This window comes from Leopardus geoffroyi, chromosome B2, assembly GCF_018350155.1.
Source record: "Leopardus geoffroyi isolate Oge1 chromosome B2, O.geoffroyi_Oge1_pat1.0, whole genome shotgun sequence".
Taxonomy (NCBI): domain Eukaryota; kingdom Metazoa; phylum Chordata; class Mammalia; order Carnivora; family Felidae; genus Leopardus; species Leopardus geoffroyi.
Genome location: NC_059332.1, coordinates 52432904 through 52450940, shown reverse-complemented (window position 1 = coordinate 52450940; position 18037 = coordinate 52432904). Strand labels below are relative to the sequence as shown.

Genomic DNA, 18037 nt, shown 5'->3' with positions numbered 1-18037 from the left:
TTCCTGGCATCACTGACTGACTCAAAAACATTTCATGACTTCCTACCAGCAAATCCACTGAACTGGTTTGAAAGATCTCCACAATTTGAGGTCAATGGACCTCTCCCACCAACCCCCGACTTCCTTTTTTCAAACCTACTCTACTGGCCCCACACTCCCTACTGTCTGAAAATGCCAAATTTATTCACCTAAACAACCAATGAAAAAAGTGACTTCCCAAGGGACATCTTCCCAGCAACTCTCCCTTTCGCTCACCTGACCCAGTATAAGAGAGTGGCTAAACCATTGCCTTTGGGAGGTTCCACTTCTCAGCAGGTTATATAAGCTCCTGCTTTCCCAGGTCAGGGTCAGGAGCCAGCCAGGTTTATCTCTTGCTCCTTATTTATCTACTTCTTTGTATCCTAATCTTATCTAAGTTACTTTCCATCCCTCAACTGTGCCCTCTGGATCAGGACTGATCTCCAAGTCCAGTCTCTCTGTGTTTAGATTCAAATGTGAACGCGAATCTCCACTCAGAGATGTCTGTAGGTCTTGGTGGTGAGGTTACTTGTCAACCATCCTGGGAAAGTGGTGAAAACAGTAACTTTGAGGCCTCTGTAACTTGGTCTCTGTGCTTCCTGATTTCAACTCTCTGATGAGTTACACCAACTTCAAATGACAATGCCATCATTCTAATTGCTCAGGCCAAAAACTCTGGAGTAGTTTTGTATTCTTTAACTTACTTCACACCCCTGTCTTTAAAATATATCCAAAAATCTAACCATCACGGCTGCCATCTGACCAACTAAGGTATCATCTCACAGTTGAATTATTTTAAAAGCCTCTGATATACTTATTCTTAAGCCCTATAGTCAACTTTCACTAATGCAATCAGATGTATTCTTTAAAATAGAGCATTTTTGAAAACGACTGTGTCTCTTTTGCTCAAAATTCTCCAGTGGTTCCCCATTTTACATAAAGCATAAACCAAGATCCTCATAATGTCTCATGAGTACCTCCATGTTACTTCTCTAAACTCACCTACTCACCTACTCATCTCCCCTTTGTTTTCTTGGGTCCAGCAGTTGGCATCTTTACTGGCATCCTCTAACAAATAGGAAGCCATGTTCCTGGCCTATAGCTTACCCTGTATCTAGCCTGCTCTGCCCTAAATACATGGATGGATCGTTTCCTCTTTCCTCAAAAGTCACTTTTTGATGAGGCCTACTCTGAACACCCTATTTAAAATGCAGAATAACAGCCACCACCAATCTAAATCCTTCTTACCCAACCATATTTGTGTTTTGTTTTCTTTTTCTTCATAGCACTCCTCATTTCTTATGCTTATTATCTACCTCATTTGTATGTAAGCTCCATTCAAAGGCAGGATTTCTTATGTACTTTACACTCGTATGTATGTACCCATAGAATTTAGAACAGTACCTGACATGCAGTAGGCATTAAATGTTTGCTTGAATGAATGAACATCCTGCCATATTTTTTACCTATAAGGTTGGCCAAAGACTGACCCCTTATAGTTGAAGCCTGAAGGGGCCAAAGGACAACTTCATTATCATACTGCCCTTCTCTCACTTCTTCAGATTTCCCCTGCATTTGAACTCAAGAGAACCCGTTTCTTTTTCGTGCCTCCTGATGGAGTCTGCATTCTAGGTGCTACATCTCATCAAGCTATCATAACCTTCTGTCAATGGCAGGTACGTTATTTTGACTTCTAATAGCAATCCCAGAAAGGCTTTTGTATGTGGTTCATTTAGAAACCAGTGCTTCCACATCTCCACCAATTGGTCTTAATCCTAGACCCTCTCAATCATATCTTCTGATACCTCCATTTAGAAATGGCCTGTCACCACTACTTTCCAATTATGATCACTTTGGATCATTACCACTCTCTAGAGTGATACCTCTCACAAAAAAGCAGATTATCCATCGGTAAAATATAGACGATAAAAAGTACATAATTCACAGGGTGGTTGTGAAGATCAATTTAAAGTAATGCATGTAAAGTGCTTAACACAGTGCCTGACACGTAAGTGCTCAATAAATAATAGCTATTACTGTTACTAGATTACATAACATAAATCCATTACTCAAAATCAGATCCTTGTTTCGGTCCTGATGATAAAAGCCAACAATTTCTTTTGAGATAATTTGAAGAGTAACTAATTTAAAAAAAGAATAATTAATATAAAGGTATACACTATATGATGAATCTGTGGCAACTATAAAAAAGCAGGCAGAATCCTTTACGTACAAAATGTTAATCTGGTGTTACAGCCCTCCCCATCTCAAAGGCTCCTGCAGGAAACCCCCATTACATTTTACATTTCATTAGAAGGACAGATAAGTAAAGGACAGTTATATCCTCTTATTCTTATGAAAGTTAACTTTTGATAAGATGCCTCAATGTGCACTTCAGGTCCCAGGTTTATCTCATTTAGCCATGAGCAACACTTCACTCATTACATTTCTAGCTTGGTTCTAAAGGGATCTGAGTTTGTAAGATTCTACAATTCTATCCTTTTGGAATTTAGGTGTTATTTAAACATTAGGAAAACTGGTATCTTAGGGACATAATGTGTTATGGTGACCATTAGCTTAGCCACTCCAACAAACTACTAAAAGTGTGTTGTCAGGAAAATATTACACGTTTCAGTAACTACATAAGTATTTGGTTTTTATTTTAATCCTGTGATAGGAAGGAAAATGACTAAACAGAAATGATCATAAAAAATAAGCATCTACTTCAGAGATCCCAGAATACACAGAACCAAATGTTAATAATTGTACTTCAAAGTTCAATACAGATTGTACATACCACATGCAATCCGTACAGGAACTTTCTCATGGATTACTTTGAAGGGGAAAACAACCAGCAAACAAACAAAAAAAACCCCAAACAAACAAACAAAAACAGAGCACCAAAGGGCAATAATTGAGTAGAGAAAACAGTCTTAAAAATATTTCCCCATGGGGCACCTGGGTGGCTCAGTTGGTTAAGCATCGGACTCTTGGTTTCAGCTCAGGTCACGATCTCAGGGTTCCTGAGTTCAGGCCCTTCATTGGGCTCTATGGTGACAGTGCAGAGCCTGCTTGGGATTCTCTATCTCCCTCTCTCTCTCTGCTCTCCCCCTGCTCATGCTCACCCTCACTCTCACTCTCTCTCTAAAATATAAACTTATTTTTTTCCCCTAATCGGAGAAGTCAAATGCACTTTGAAATAAGTCAAATTTTATATTGTTCCCTTCCAAATATTAATGGAGATAATATGTTAATATATCAAGACAGAGTTTCTGATAAATTTATTACCCCCTGTTAAGTTTTTCTAATTATTCTTATTAAAAGCTAAGTTCTTTCTTAAGTTGCCAATTTTCAAATGAAAATCTGTTAAAAAATCATGGTGATCTTTAGATTTCACCTGATAACACAGTGTCTGATAAAACATCTAAAAAGACTAATTATGGTAAGCCTTAAATAATATTCCTTATCAATTTTGAATTATATCAGAAATATTCAGCAAGTGATACTATCTCATGAACTCAGTTACTTAAACCAACTTTGACATCAAATGACAGTTCTATAATAAATATAAACTTTAAAAGTTACAAAATCTTGTTCTTGTTCATAAATATGAAACCCTTGTATAATGCCTTTCTTTAAAAATCTAATAAAATTGGGGTACCTGAATGGCTCAGTCAGCTAAGCATCTGACTCAATTTCAGCCAGGTCATAATCTAATGGTCGTGAGATTGAGCCTTGCATGGAGCCCTGCACCCAGCTAGGTGTTGGGAGTAGAGCCTGCTGAAGATTCTCTCTCTTCCCCTCCCCCCTCGCTCCCACTCTCTCTCTTAAAAAAAAAAAAAAAAAAATCTAATAAAATTATCACTTTAAAATTCTAGACGAAAATGGAATGATTTTTTTCCCCTTGATCTATAGTAATATGTCCCCCCTCTCACCCCCCCTCCTTAGGTTTTCACCAGAGTGCTATCTCTTTTCAAGGTTTCAGATTTTAGGTGAGAAAGGATAATTTAGAATTTTTTCTTCAACAACTTTCTATAAAATAGGATACCTTCTTTGCACATTCTGAAGCTGGCTTCGTATACGTCTTATTTTCAAATATATTTACATTGAGTCAATATTACCTCTTTTTTAAATTTTTTTTTTTTTTCAACGTTTATTTATTTTTGGGACAGAGAGAGACAGAGCATGAACGGGGGAGGGGCAGAGAAGAGAGAGGGAGACACAGAATCGGAAACAGGCTCCAGGCTCTGAGCCATCAGTCCAGAGCCTGACGCGGGGCTCGAACTCACAGACCGCGAGATCGTGACCTGGCTGAAGTCGGACGCTTAACCGACTGCGCCACCCAGGCGCCCCGAGTCAATATTACCTCTTAATCAATATTAAGCAAACATTGGGAAAATGTTGTATTGCTCTACAGCTGATGTGGTATGCATAATCATTATAATCATTATAATCATTATAATCATTTTAATACCTCAGAGATGGGTTTAAGTCTTTTTAGGAATAACCTTTTCATGAAGAGTTAATAATCCTAGCTGGCATTCCTAGTAACACACTATCTCATTGGATATCAAACTTGGTCAAATGTTGCTCTCACTTTTAAAGAACAAATGCCAAATCACAATGATACAAAAATACAAACTGATTATATATATTATACGTATAATATATATATATAAAATATACTATATACGTATAATATATGTAAAATATATATGTAAAATATATAAATATATAAAATATATTATATATGTATATTTAAAAATTATAAAAATATTATACATATATGATATGCATAATATATAATATATAAATATATAAAGAAAATAAATAAATATAAATAAAATATATGTAAATATATTATATAATATATAAAATATATATTACATATATAAAATATATTATAATATATATTATACATAAAATATATATTACATATATATTACATATATAAATATATCATAATATATAATATATATAATATATAAAATATATATATTATATATATTATATATTATATATATGTATATAAAATATATTTTTTTTTACATAAAGGCCTGGAATAATGTAGTAAGAGGAGGAGGAGGTGATGGAAAAACGAGGAGGAATCAACAGCACACATACTGTATTACATGCGTGGTATGTGTCATGTTAGACATGTCAACTACTTCATTCCATCCTCACAAGGATCCTAGGTAATATAAGCATCTCCCTTTCACAGATGGGAAAAATAAAATTTAGAGAGGTTATAGTATAATACCTAATACAAACAGCTGTTTGAGTTGAGATTCAAACCAGCCCTAACTGACTCCAAGATTCGGTCTTCATACCATTCCATGAACCTCTTAAAGAAGAGCATTATTTAAAGGAAACAATCAATAAAACTAAAAGGCAACTGATGGAATGGGAGAAGATATTTGCAAATGACATCAGATAAAGGGTTAGTACCCAAAATCTATAAAGAACTGACCAAACCCAACACCCAAAATCAAATAATCCAGTGAAGAAATGGGCAGAAGACATGAATAGACACTTTTCCAAAGAAGATATCAAGATGGCCAACCAACACAAGAAAAATTGCTCAACATCACTCATCATCAGGGAAATACAAATCAAAACCATACTGAGACACCACCTCACCCCCGTCAGAAGGGCTAAAATTAACAACTCAGGAAACAACAGATGCTGGCGAGGATGTGGAGAAACGGGGACCCTCTTGCACTGTTGGTGGGAATGCAAACTAGTGCAGCCGCTCTGGAAAACAGTGTGGAGACTTCTCAAAAAATTAAAAATAGAACTACCCTATGACCCAGAAATAGCACTACTACGAATTTATCTGAAGGATACAGGAGTGCTGATATATAGGGGCACATGTACCCCCACTGTTTACAGCAGCACTTTCAACAACAGCCAAATTATGGAAAGAGTCTAAATGTCCATCTGATGAGTGGATAAAGAAGATGTGGCTTATATATACAATGGAATACTACTTGGCAATGTGAAAGAATGAAATCCTGCCATTTTTAGCAACATGGATGGAACTGGAGAGTATTATGCTAAGTGAAATAAGTCAATCAGAGAAAGACATCATATGTTTTCACTCATATGTGGAACTTGAGAAACTTAACAGAAGACCATGGGGGAAGGAAGGGGAAAAAAAAATTATAGAGAGGGAAGGAGGCAAACCATAAAAGACTCTTAAATACACAGAACAAACTGAGGGTTGATGGGGTGGGGCGGGGGGAAAATGGGTGATGGGCATTGAGGAGGGCACCTGTTGGGATGAGCCACTGCATGTTGTATGTAAGCAATGAGACATGGGAATCTACCCTCAAAACCAAGAGCACACTGTATACACTGTATGTTAGCCAACTTGACAATAAATTTATTAAAATCAACTTAGTTTAATTTAATTAAAAAAAAAGAATTATTTGAATTTGGGTAATTTAAAGAGAGTAAGAGGGGGAATGAAACAGAGAGAGAGAGAGAGAGAGAGAGAATGAGAGAGAGAAGCTGCAGCTTTATGTCTATAAAAGTTTTCAAGTCAACTGAGGAAGCCCGAAACTTGATCTTACAATAAGGTCAGAGTCCCTATATAGTGTCTTCTTTCCTCTCTCCTCTCCCTTAAGTAACTGTGTTAAGGAGCACCTGGGTCACTCAGTAGATTAAGCGTCTGACTTGGGCCCAGGCCATGACCTCATGGCTCATGAGTTCCAGCCCTGCATCAGGCTCTGTGCTAACAGTGTGGAGCCTGGAGCCTGCTTCAGATTCTGTGTCTCCCTCTCTCTGCCCCTCCCCTGCTTGTGCTCTGTCTCTCTCTCTCAAAAATTAAAAAAACAAAAAAACAAAAAAAAAAAAACTTAAAAAAAAATAAGTAACCGTCTTAAAAATTGTATACTTAATATCATCAGAGCTATTACTAATAGTAAGAGAAGGGAGTGAGTGAATGAAATGAGAAGAATGGGGAGTTTGTTTTCTTCCTGTATAGCTCCTTAAAGAGTATTCACATTCAGAGATAGCAATGGTTAGTATAGCAAGGTCTGTGCAATTTTAACAAGATATCTCTCTCTCCCACACATACATACACATATATATACACATACAATGTTATATTGTTATATTATATTATATATTATATATCATTCATATATAAACATGTAATGCATTTTATTTAGAGAAGAGGTATTCAAATTAATGTCACAGGATCGAAACATGTCATTAAATCTAAGCAAAATACATTTCCTGGAAATAGTTTTGACTCAAATTCAAAGCATGAAAGTATTCACAGTAAGAGTTGTAATAAGAAAGGCAAAGAGGAAAGTCTTAAAAAAAAATTGGGAACATTAGGACAGTGATGATCCTAGCCTAGTAAAGGCATTGATAAATAGATCCATATCACTCAGCTGGGCAGGATATGATCACAAAGTCATACAGATGGAAGTGACACACTATGACACAATTAAAATTATTCATATAATGAACTAATTCAGCAAGGAGTATAACATATTGAAATAATCTTGAATTGGTAAGCGCTATCAGAGATGTGGACAAGAATATTAGAATGAAATCTTGCCATTTGCAAAATTGTGGATGGAACTAGTGTTTTATGCTAAGTGAAATAAGTCAGAAAAAGACAAATATGTGATTTCACTCATATGTGGAATTTAAGAAACAAAACATATGAACATAGGGGAAGTTAAAGAAAAGTAAAATAAGATAAAAACAGAGGGGTGGCAAACCATAAGAGACTGTTGAATACAGAGAACAGAGGGAGGGTTGTAGGAGGGGAGGTACGGGGATGGGCTAAATGGGTGATGGGCATTAACAAGGGCACTTGTTGGGATGAGCACTGGATGTTATATGTAAGTGATGAATCACGCAATTCTATTCCTGAAACCAGTACTACACTGTATGCTAACTAACTTGAATTTAAATAAACAACGACAAAACACTAAAAGGCTTCGCTTCATGTCTTTCACTAAATAAATGAAGTTACCTGAGGAGGTGCAATGACTTGTTCCATCTCTAACTAGTTAGTGGTAGACCCCTGATAAAAGAGCCTCTAGTCTAGTACTGCTTTTATAATGCCAAGCAAATCCCAGGAAAAGCCCCATCCTCTGTTCACGTTTCCATTTGTGGCCATGGGCCAATAGGTGGTTAAAGTTTCTAGGCATTACTAATAGCTCCCCAGGCCATAACAGCCACACCCAACAACAGTGAGTCAGGAAGGAACCAAGACTTAAGAGAGGCAGTACAGAACACCTCAGGTACTACTCTGCCCTAATTCTCACTAGACTCTTGCTTACGTGTCTTCCTGAGTCCCTATTTCACAAAAGTAAGATTCACACGTCACAGAAGAAGCTAGCCTAGAATAAGAAAACAGATGCAAACAGCATTCTGGTTAAGCATTCACATATCAGGAATTATAACTTTATGAATATCCACCACTGGGTTGGCTAGAATAAAAATGACTTTAATGAAAGATAGCTTTTTAAAGTAATTAGAGAGGATGCTTTCATAAGAGGTGTTCACAGTAATTAGGAATACATACATATATCATCTTGGGAACACCTCTTGAGAGACAAGTAATTACCTGGGAAAAGTCTTGCTAGATGCTATCAGACTTTATAAAGTCGACCCAAATGTAATTATGGCAAGCGCACAGGGAAAACTAAGAAGGAGTTAGAGAAAAGAGCCAGTAAATGAAAATATGGCCCCCTTAGGGCACAAGTAAGAAGTTACCTATAACTAGATTTTCCCAGAGGAAGATTCTCTAATAAGAAAATAAGCAGACATACAAAGAAAAAAACAAACAAAAGGAAAAAAAAAAAAAAAAAAAACAAGAAAACAAAACAAAAAAACCTCTTTACAACTTCTAAGTGACAACTGGCAAAAATAAAATGAATAAAAACAAATCTATGGATTTTTAAAATAGTATAAAGAGTATATTCTGCTTATCAAAGTAGAATGATTCAGAGTCTGTGTTACTTTAGATAGAAACAAGAACACATAAATTAGTGAAGTTTAAAAACAAGATACTTCCAGTAAAAATGGATATGATATGGTATCATTTTTATTTCCATTCTCAAGGGACTAGAAAGTTAATTTGGTGGTCAGACTTCTAATGCTTGGACCTCTAAGAAAAATGCTTTTGGATTCTTTCCATTATTTTAAGATTGTCCCATAATATGACCTTTATTTTCATAATACCTTATGTCAACTGCAAACAGAACAATGAAAATGGACTGAAATTCTTCTCTGAGATCACTTCGTCAGTTCTGCTTTGCTGGTTCCTAACCCTACTTGTTTGGCCTCATATCTCAACAGTTGTATAATGTTGATTACCTAAAGAATTTGCCTGAGAAATGTGAAGGCAAGAAAATTTGTTCTATTCATCAAAATATACATTACTCAAACATTTAATGAAAGAAAAAAAAAAAAAAAAAACATCCTCTTCATAATGCCATGACAATTCACTGAGAGTTATCGAATAAAGAGAATATATCTTCTGAAAACAGTTTGAAAACAGGAAGTTGATCCTGAAATCTAAAGAGCTCCCATTCATTCTGAAATTATAAGAAACTAACTTATATCTGCTGAGTAAATGATAGCCATAAAAGCCATAAAAACCACAATTAATCTACAAAGCAATGTGTTCTGATAAGCTTTCACTTTAAAATAATATTTGTTCTTATTTAACAATTTTTTCACAAGACCTTGTCTGGTATGGGCTAAACAGTGTAACGTTTTGTAAAAATGGGGTCAATAACTCTTTTCTGGAGTACTTCAAAAATCCTTAAATAGACATTGTGGCACATGAAGATATTTCCAAAAGACTGGAGAAATATACATTACATACATACATAGACCACTTGACCTCGATATTTAATGCATCTGAGTTGAAATTAAAATGTTCTCCAATGCTTTTGGAAAAAAAAATAACACAAAACAAAACTCTAACTTATCTGGTATGATTTATATTCAATTGCTCTATACTCAATTTACAAGGTTTAAATAATTCTCTTTGAATTTAGCTTGGATATGTATGCACAAAATCAAATACAGGCACAATTCTTTCTTATATCATGACATTTTGACTTTGTGGAAGAGAAGCAGAACATTAGATCACTGTTTTACAGTATGGACTTCAAGATCCTCATCTTGCCATTGCAAGTGGGAATTCCCAGCAGACAATGAGCAAGCAGAGGATATTACTTTTAGAGGCTCACTAAATAAATAGCTGTCACATTAGAAAGAAAAATACAACAGTCATGACTACGTTCAGTTTCCAATGAATGCTAAGCAAAAAACTCACGGTATCTCCTGACTCATTTTGCATCACAGAAATGCAATGCTCCAAAGGAAACCAGCTGTGGTGTAGGCTGATGAATTCATAACTACTAAGTTTACCGTAATAATATTAATCTTCACTGATGTATCAATTTTCAATTATTATTATAGTTCAAAAATACACTGTCTCCCTAAACAGAAATTAGCAAATGGTATAGTACAAGATATTTGTTATTTTACCTTTATAAGGATTCATCTATATTCTTGACTTTCCTTCTGCTGTTTTACAAAACACGACTGTATAATGCGTCCACAGAGCATAGGATAGTACAGTTTTAAAAATACTCACCCATAGTAAATTGAACTCACAGTCCAATTCATTCAATAAATTTGGACCCCTACCACATACCTGATTTTGTAGCTAATTTTCAGCAAATGGGATAGATTAGTACTTTCTTTAATGTAATACTGCTAAGTTCATGGCTAAAAGATTGTTTGAATTCAAAAGGTTTGGGGGTGAAAAAATCCCCTTACTTTTGCAAAGCCTACATTTGACATTAGCCTCAGAACATCATGTCTCCCTGACATGATTGCGAGGCTTTTAGTTGCCTGTCTTGCAAACTACAATGTCATTGTGGATTTCAAGGGTCTTCTATTTCTGTACTTCATAAAAGCAAGCTTTTGAAGCATTTCTGGGTCTTGTTGACATGAAATAAAGCCATGCCATGTATGTGTGGATCCTCGGGTTCCTTTTAGGTCACATTTCTATGTTACATGGTATCAGTAAATAAGAAATAGACACTTTATAGCAAAAAATATTAATTCTTTATCCATTCATTTCAAAACTCTAGGCTGAGTTAAATGAACAGCTTAGGAAATTTTGTTATAATCTCAAAATTGTCTCTGATTGTACTGAGTACCTAGAAAATACTCAATAACTTTTATTTGATTGATTAAAAGAGAATGTCTACAGTTTAATTCAAGCTCTAAAATAGAATTTCTAAGATTTATAAGCCAATATAAATATTTAATAAAGAGCACAGAGGCCCTAAAATGCTAAGCACCTCAGGATCTAACTTCAGAATTTTACATTATCATGCCTGACTTCATACTGTTTCCACAAAAGTGAGGTAATAAATAAGTACATCTATGGTTTATTTAAGAGTATAAACTATATCTACAGCAAGAATTGGGCTCAGTCCTTTTGAGTACAAAACAAATTTCAACTGATTTACGAAAAACACATTAAGGAAAATCGAAGTGCCTTGAACTCAATGTGTCCCATCCCATTCCCAGTCCACGCGGGCAGAAGAACGTGGATGTATAGTAGGAAGAGAAGGAAATCTGCACCTAAAACAGGATCCCAACACCACTCTGTTAAATATACACAAGATATGGGAAGTACAAACCTCCCATGTACTTGTATTCACAGGTATATTTCCTGAGAATAACAGGCATGGTCCAGACGTATAGAGATTCCTTTAACATACATATTTGTTATACTACTTTGATGCTTTTCCACGTTTCATATTTTTCATTTAGAGTGGAATGAGTAAGTCACAGGGATGAAAGGTACAACATAGGAAAACAGTCAATGGTATTTTAATAGTGTTGTATGGTGACAGATGGTAACTGCACTAGTGGTGATCACCACATAAGGTATAGACTTGGTGAATCACTATGTTGCACACCTGAAACAATGTAACATTGTATGTCAACTATACTTCAATTTAAAAAAGTTTCACTGCAAAACAATTTCATTTAGAAACGGAAAAGATTACCTTTCTTGCTTCTTTTATCATCTTCCGAATAGTTTCCTTAATTGTAAGTAAGTGTGCTCTTGGTGGATGAAAGAGGAGGTCTATATGGGTACTGCCTAAGAGTCCGGGCATCACATACGGCCAGCCTAAGTCAAGATTTGGAGCTTCCACGTCAGACTCAATGGGCCAGTAAGTCCCTGAAGATGAGGTATCATCATAGGAGTTATCAGTACCATATGCTGTACTTTGTGCAACTTTCTGGACATTTTTCAAAATATAATTAATTTCTTCTTCAGCTAGAAAGTCTGATACTCGTTCCTTGGCAAGAAATTCTTGGTATGCTTCTAACCCATGTTCGATCAGTGCATCAATGGCTACTCGATACCATTCCTTGTAGTGAGGCTCAATGTAATTGTCTGATTTACACTCATCATTCAGTGAGGACAACATTGACGAGGTTTCCATGCTCGCGAGCATTTGACAACCAGCACTTTCAAACACTTTCAAATGTCCATTTGTGCAGTGACGAGAGGTATGTGGGTGCTTAAAAAGAAAGAAATGAAGATCAGTTAGAATTCTGTAACGAAATGTTTTATGACCCACATCAATCATTATTTTTACATTTACTCATTTCCACTACCAGTAGCTCAATAGGACATACATGTCACGACCAAAGTGGCATTAATTGCACCATAATTCACAGATGTATTACAAATGAGCTAAACAGATTTCCATTTATTTATTTATTTATTTATTTATTAACATTTATTCATTTTTGAGAGTGAGAGAGACAGAGTGTGAGTGGGGGAGAAGCAGAGAAGAGTGGAAGACACAGAATCAGAAGCAGGTTCCAGGCTCTGAGCTGTCAGCATAGAGCCCAACGCAGGGCTTGAACCCATGAACTGCAAGATCATGACCTGATCTGAAGTTGGACGCTTAACCAACTGAGCCACCCAGGCGTCCCCAGATTTCCTTTTATAGGCCACTAGTTGATTACTCTTTTCCAAGGTACCTTTACTTTCAATTTCTTACCTAAGGAAATACACCTTCTTTTCAATGACATCCAGAAAGATCACCCTTCTTAACTTTAATCTGGGACTACATATGGTCGTTTGTTTCTATAAATTTTCTTGCTTTTGGTTTTACAATTTTTTTTAATAGAATACAATCAGTATCTGTCCATCCATTAACAGAAGCTTTTACTAAGTACTTGTTATGCATACAATCCCATACTAAAAATATAAAAAGCATGAAACACTTGCCTTTCAGAAATGTATGAATCAGCTGAAGAGGCAAAATGAAACATACACACAAATCTATTATCACTTTGAACAAAGCCATATATTGCTAAGGACCAAAATGAATACTGCTTGTAGTCAATGCTTTCACATAAAAGCAAGTAGATATCAATGTGGAATAAACAAGCTATGGATAGCCTTGTGCAGGACGCAGGCTTCAGGTGAACCTGGGGTGATGAGTAAGAATATGATCAGGCGGCAAGGAGCATTTTAATCCCACACATGAGTGAAAAACGTAACAAAAGCACAGAACAGGCATGAGCTTGGTATATTCATGAGCTAGCTAAAAAAAAAAAAAAAAAAAAAGGTTGGTCTGCTGGAAAGTATGCTCCTTTCACTAGAAGTAGGAGATAAATTTGAATAGACACGATGCAGCCAGGTGGAGGGACACAGATTCCTGTGATTCAATAAAACCAGTGTTTAAAACAATTAGTCTGGCAGTATTAGGGACTTGAGAGACAACTAGCTAGGTCTTTCAGTGTTCAAACACCCAGTGAAGAAGTGACAATATTTCTGAGCTGATTCAAAGTAAGAACTCCTGAGATTAGATGCTTTGACAGCATTTAGGTGATAAAGAAATTTAAGATATCAAAGATAATTCAGGGATTTCTCTTAGGAATCCAAATCTGCCTAACCAAGCTCATACCCCAGCCCTCTCAATGCTCACAAACTGTCATTCATTCACTGCATAAGATACCTAACTAGACTTTATCTCACATAAGGGCCTTTCTAATCTTTTGAAGCTATGCTCTCCATTGTGCAGATTCAAACAAAATAAAGTTCTATGATGTGCTACAAGCACTAAAGGGCTAATTTGACCAAAAACATCTTTGTTAAGGGCCCTGTCTTAATTTAAAATTCTCCACTTAACCCAGCCTTTTCAGACTCAGGACTACCGAAACTCAAATCTGATTTGGGAGGATAACCCATAAAGCCATAACCATTTAACAACTCCTTAGCTCAAAAGATATAACAAGTCACTAGTCAGAGAGACAGTTGTGAAGGAATGGAAAATAGTGCCACAAGTTTTGCTTAAAGGGTGGAGGGATCAGAAAATAATCAACACAAAGGCAGAACTAAAGAAGAAAGAAGATTATAGGGTCCACTTGGCTCTTTTAGTGGAGACAATCCTGTCCCCTAGGCTCAAAATTTTTACCAACAAAGCCTAAAAGGATAGAAAACCTAAAGGTTAAATCTGATACAAGAAAAAAAAAAAAAAAAAAAAAAAAAAAGAACATGTTTACGCTACTGGCATGTGGTACATAGAGGCCAGGGATAATGTTAAACATACTTCTTGGATACACAGGACGGCCACCTGCATTAAAAGATTATGTGGCCCAAAATGTCAATGGTGCCAAGGTTGAGAAATCTTCATCAAGCTGCTCGCTTAATGTGCCTGGTTATCACACTACAAATTTATGACCTTTCTGATGTTCATTAAGGTTCCTTTCTGTACATGATACTAGACTCATTTTTAACAAAAAAAAAAAAAAAAAATAGGCTTTTATTTTCTTCATAGAATCAATCCATTTGATTAAAGTGTATTTCCCTAAGGTTTAGTGAGTTGTGGTTTTCATTTGACAATTCCAGTCCATGAAGGGACAGGCATCCAGTGATCACATGAAAATTACATCTATTATTTGTAATTGTTTAAGATAGTAGTTAACTACTGGTTTGTAACAATTTTAAATTTCCTTAGCACTTATTTCCTAAAGTTTTTAACTTTTGAATTCCTGTAATGTGATGGTAAACACTATAATTATCTACTTGGAAGTTAAAATGAATAACAATGCTTGAAAACACTGTATTGATTTCTGAGCTTTACCTACGTAAATATATACTCTACAACTATAAAAAATTCATTCTTCAGCTATGGGTAAACTGAGAAATCATAGAGATCAAAAGGACCATGAAAGCAAAATAAAACCATAAAGACACAGATGAAAAGTTAATTATGAGGGGAAAAAAAAACAAATGAAGATTAAAAAAAAAAAAAAGGAAAACGTGGGACTAATTAAATAGGAATGCCAGATACAATGCAGAAAAAGACATCATAGAAAAAATGCAACAGCTCTGAGCACTGAAATTGAGTTATTATGTAAAGGAATTAAGATAAAAAAATAAATATGCTTGGGGCACCTGGGTGGCTCAGTCAGTTAAGCATCTGACTCTTAAATTTCAGCTCAGGTCATAACCTCACAGTTTGTGAGATTGAGCCTCATGTCTGGCTCTGTGCTGACAACGTGGAGACTGCTTAGGATTCTCTCTCCCTCTCTCTCTTTCTGCCCCTTTCCTGCTTGCACATGGGCACACTTTCTCTTTCTCTCTCAAAATAAATAAACATGAAATTTTTTTTTAAAATAAAATAAAAATATGCTTGATGTTGTCCTGCTAGAGAAGCTATGCTTTCTAACCACTGTCTAGAGATACACAATTATCACAAAAGCTGTATACAAGAGATAATTGTGAGGAACTATTTATAAACAAATTTTAAGGGAAGATAGTAAGGTAATGGCACTTGCATAAATGGGTACTGCAATAAAATAGCACTTGTATTTAGTTATAGACTTAATACGGCACTCTCAGGAGTTTAATCACTGAACATTTTAAGAGTTTAATTTGAGGACAAAATTAATTGGGTATGTCTTTAAACATGCAAAGGTGTATTATTTTATTAATAACCATTAAAACTCCTAGAAACTATATAAGCATATGTAATAGAGTTAATGAGTAGAGAAAAATAAAATTTCACCATGATATAAAAGCTAAACGGATCAGTAGGCTCATGTGCTAGTTAAGTGACTCATTCCAAAAAAAAACAAGCTTATAAAATATGGGATTCAAAACCATGCCTCAAAAGCATTACAAATTCATTTGATACTGAATCTTTGGTATCATTCATGGAAAGTATAAATTCCAAATGCTAAATCTGTAAATACAAAGGACATAAAACAAGATAGTGAACACTAGACTTCAATTCATGGGCTACTCTGGAAAACATTTCAGTAGTTTCACTATAAACTACATAATTAAATATGTAAATGGCATACTTGTTTATGGTTTCTGATCTGAGAAGATTCATTGGGAAAGACTTGTGAAATAACAGGTCAATGGAAAAATGCTCCAAGGAGAAATTATAACTTCCTTAGATCACAAATAGTCCAAGGTTATGATTAGCAATGTGCAAGCAGGTGACCCAAAGTCAAGACTTTGAAACCCATACAAAAAGGGGAGTGCCTGAGGGGCTCAGTTGGTTAAGTGTCCCAACTCTTGATTTCGGCTCAGCTTTTGATCTCATGGTTTGTGGATGCATGCCTCCTGTTGGGCTACGCACTGAGAGTGCATAGCCTGCTTGAGATTCTCTTTCTCTCCCTCTCCCTCTTCCTCTCCCTCTCTCTCTGCCCCTCTCTTGCTCCTGTGCTCTCTCTCCCTCTCTCAAAATAAACAAACTTAAAAAACTACAAAAAGGATCACAGCTGCTGTCGTCTCTGAGGTCCATTTTCCAACTTCTGTCTTAGGCTGTTTCTATTCAACTACTGAATGCTTTTATGGGTTAAATATGTCCCCCAACAAAGTATGTTGAAGTCGAAGCCCCTGGTCCCAGTGGAATGTGATCTAATTTGGAAATAGGGTCTTCTTTGCAAATGTAATCAAGTTGAGATCATATTTAATTAGGGTGGGGCCTAACCCAATATGACTGGTGCCCTTATAAGGAGAGTGACACAAACAAATAATCAGGGAGAATTCCAAGTGACTACAGAAGCAGAGACTGAAACGCTGAGGATTACTGGCAACACTAGAGCTGAGAGTAAGGCATGGAACAGATTCTTCCCTAGAACCTTAGAGAGAACACTGTCCTAGTAACACCTTGATTTGGAACTGTTAGCCTCCAGAACGATGAGAAAATAAATTCCATTGTTTTAAGCCAAAATTTGTGATATTTTGTTATAGTGGCACCAAGAAGCTAATACAAATGCATATAAAAATCATCTTTATTTTTAAAACTTTAAAATTTTAAATAGAGATACTTAAGAAATTTTAAAAAAATAATTTACCATCCAGAAATGATTTCAAGCACTTTTTTTCTAGCTTATGTGATAATATAAAACTAGGTCTCTGACACACTTTAAGGTTGAACAAATTTATTAAAGAACATTTGATAGTCTTTCAAATATTGACAAAAAAGCTCGATCAACCTTTTTTTGGGGAGGGGATAACTGACTTTACATGTCAAAATACCTACCTAGAGAATATGACAAAATGCTTCATTAAAGAGTATTTCAGAACACCTCTGCTTTATAAAATCATAATCCATGGTCCACAATAGTTGAAAACTATAGATCTCTTTTTCCTTTGAATTTTTACCTGTCAAGATTGTCTTTGATTTTGAATTTGATTACCAGAAATTTAAGATGACAATTAAAACATTAAAGAAGGTACTATTAAATTAAAAATTTACTATAATATTCAAGCTGCCAAGTGCAATTTGATATCAAATTGTGGCATCTTAACTTATTAAAAATTTCTCAGCTGGCTTTATAATCATACAACAAAATGGTCCATTAGTATAGATTACAGTCTTCCACAGGGTATGCTTTTCAGGAGGCCAAGGACTACACAAACATATAGCACACTCAGTCACAGGGGTCTGGATGCAAATATCTCCAGGTG

General features: G+C 35.5%; 1 protein-coding gene across 2 annotated transcripts in view; it reads right to left on the bottom strand.

Annotated features, from left to right (window-relative positions):
• The window catches only part of FAM83B (family with sequence similarity 83 member B), a 90960-nt gene that overhangs the window by 58804 nt on the left and 14119 nt on the right, over positions 1-18037 (bottom strand). For both annotated transcript variants that reach the window (XM_045498574.1, XM_045498573.1), the window contains exon 2: positions 12090-12611. In XM_045498574.1, the coding sequence (XP_045354530.1) occupies positions 12090-12545 (456 nt within the window). In that variant the 5' untranslated portion in view covers positions 12546-12611. The remainder of the gene's footprint in view (positions 1-12089; positions 12612-18037) is intronic.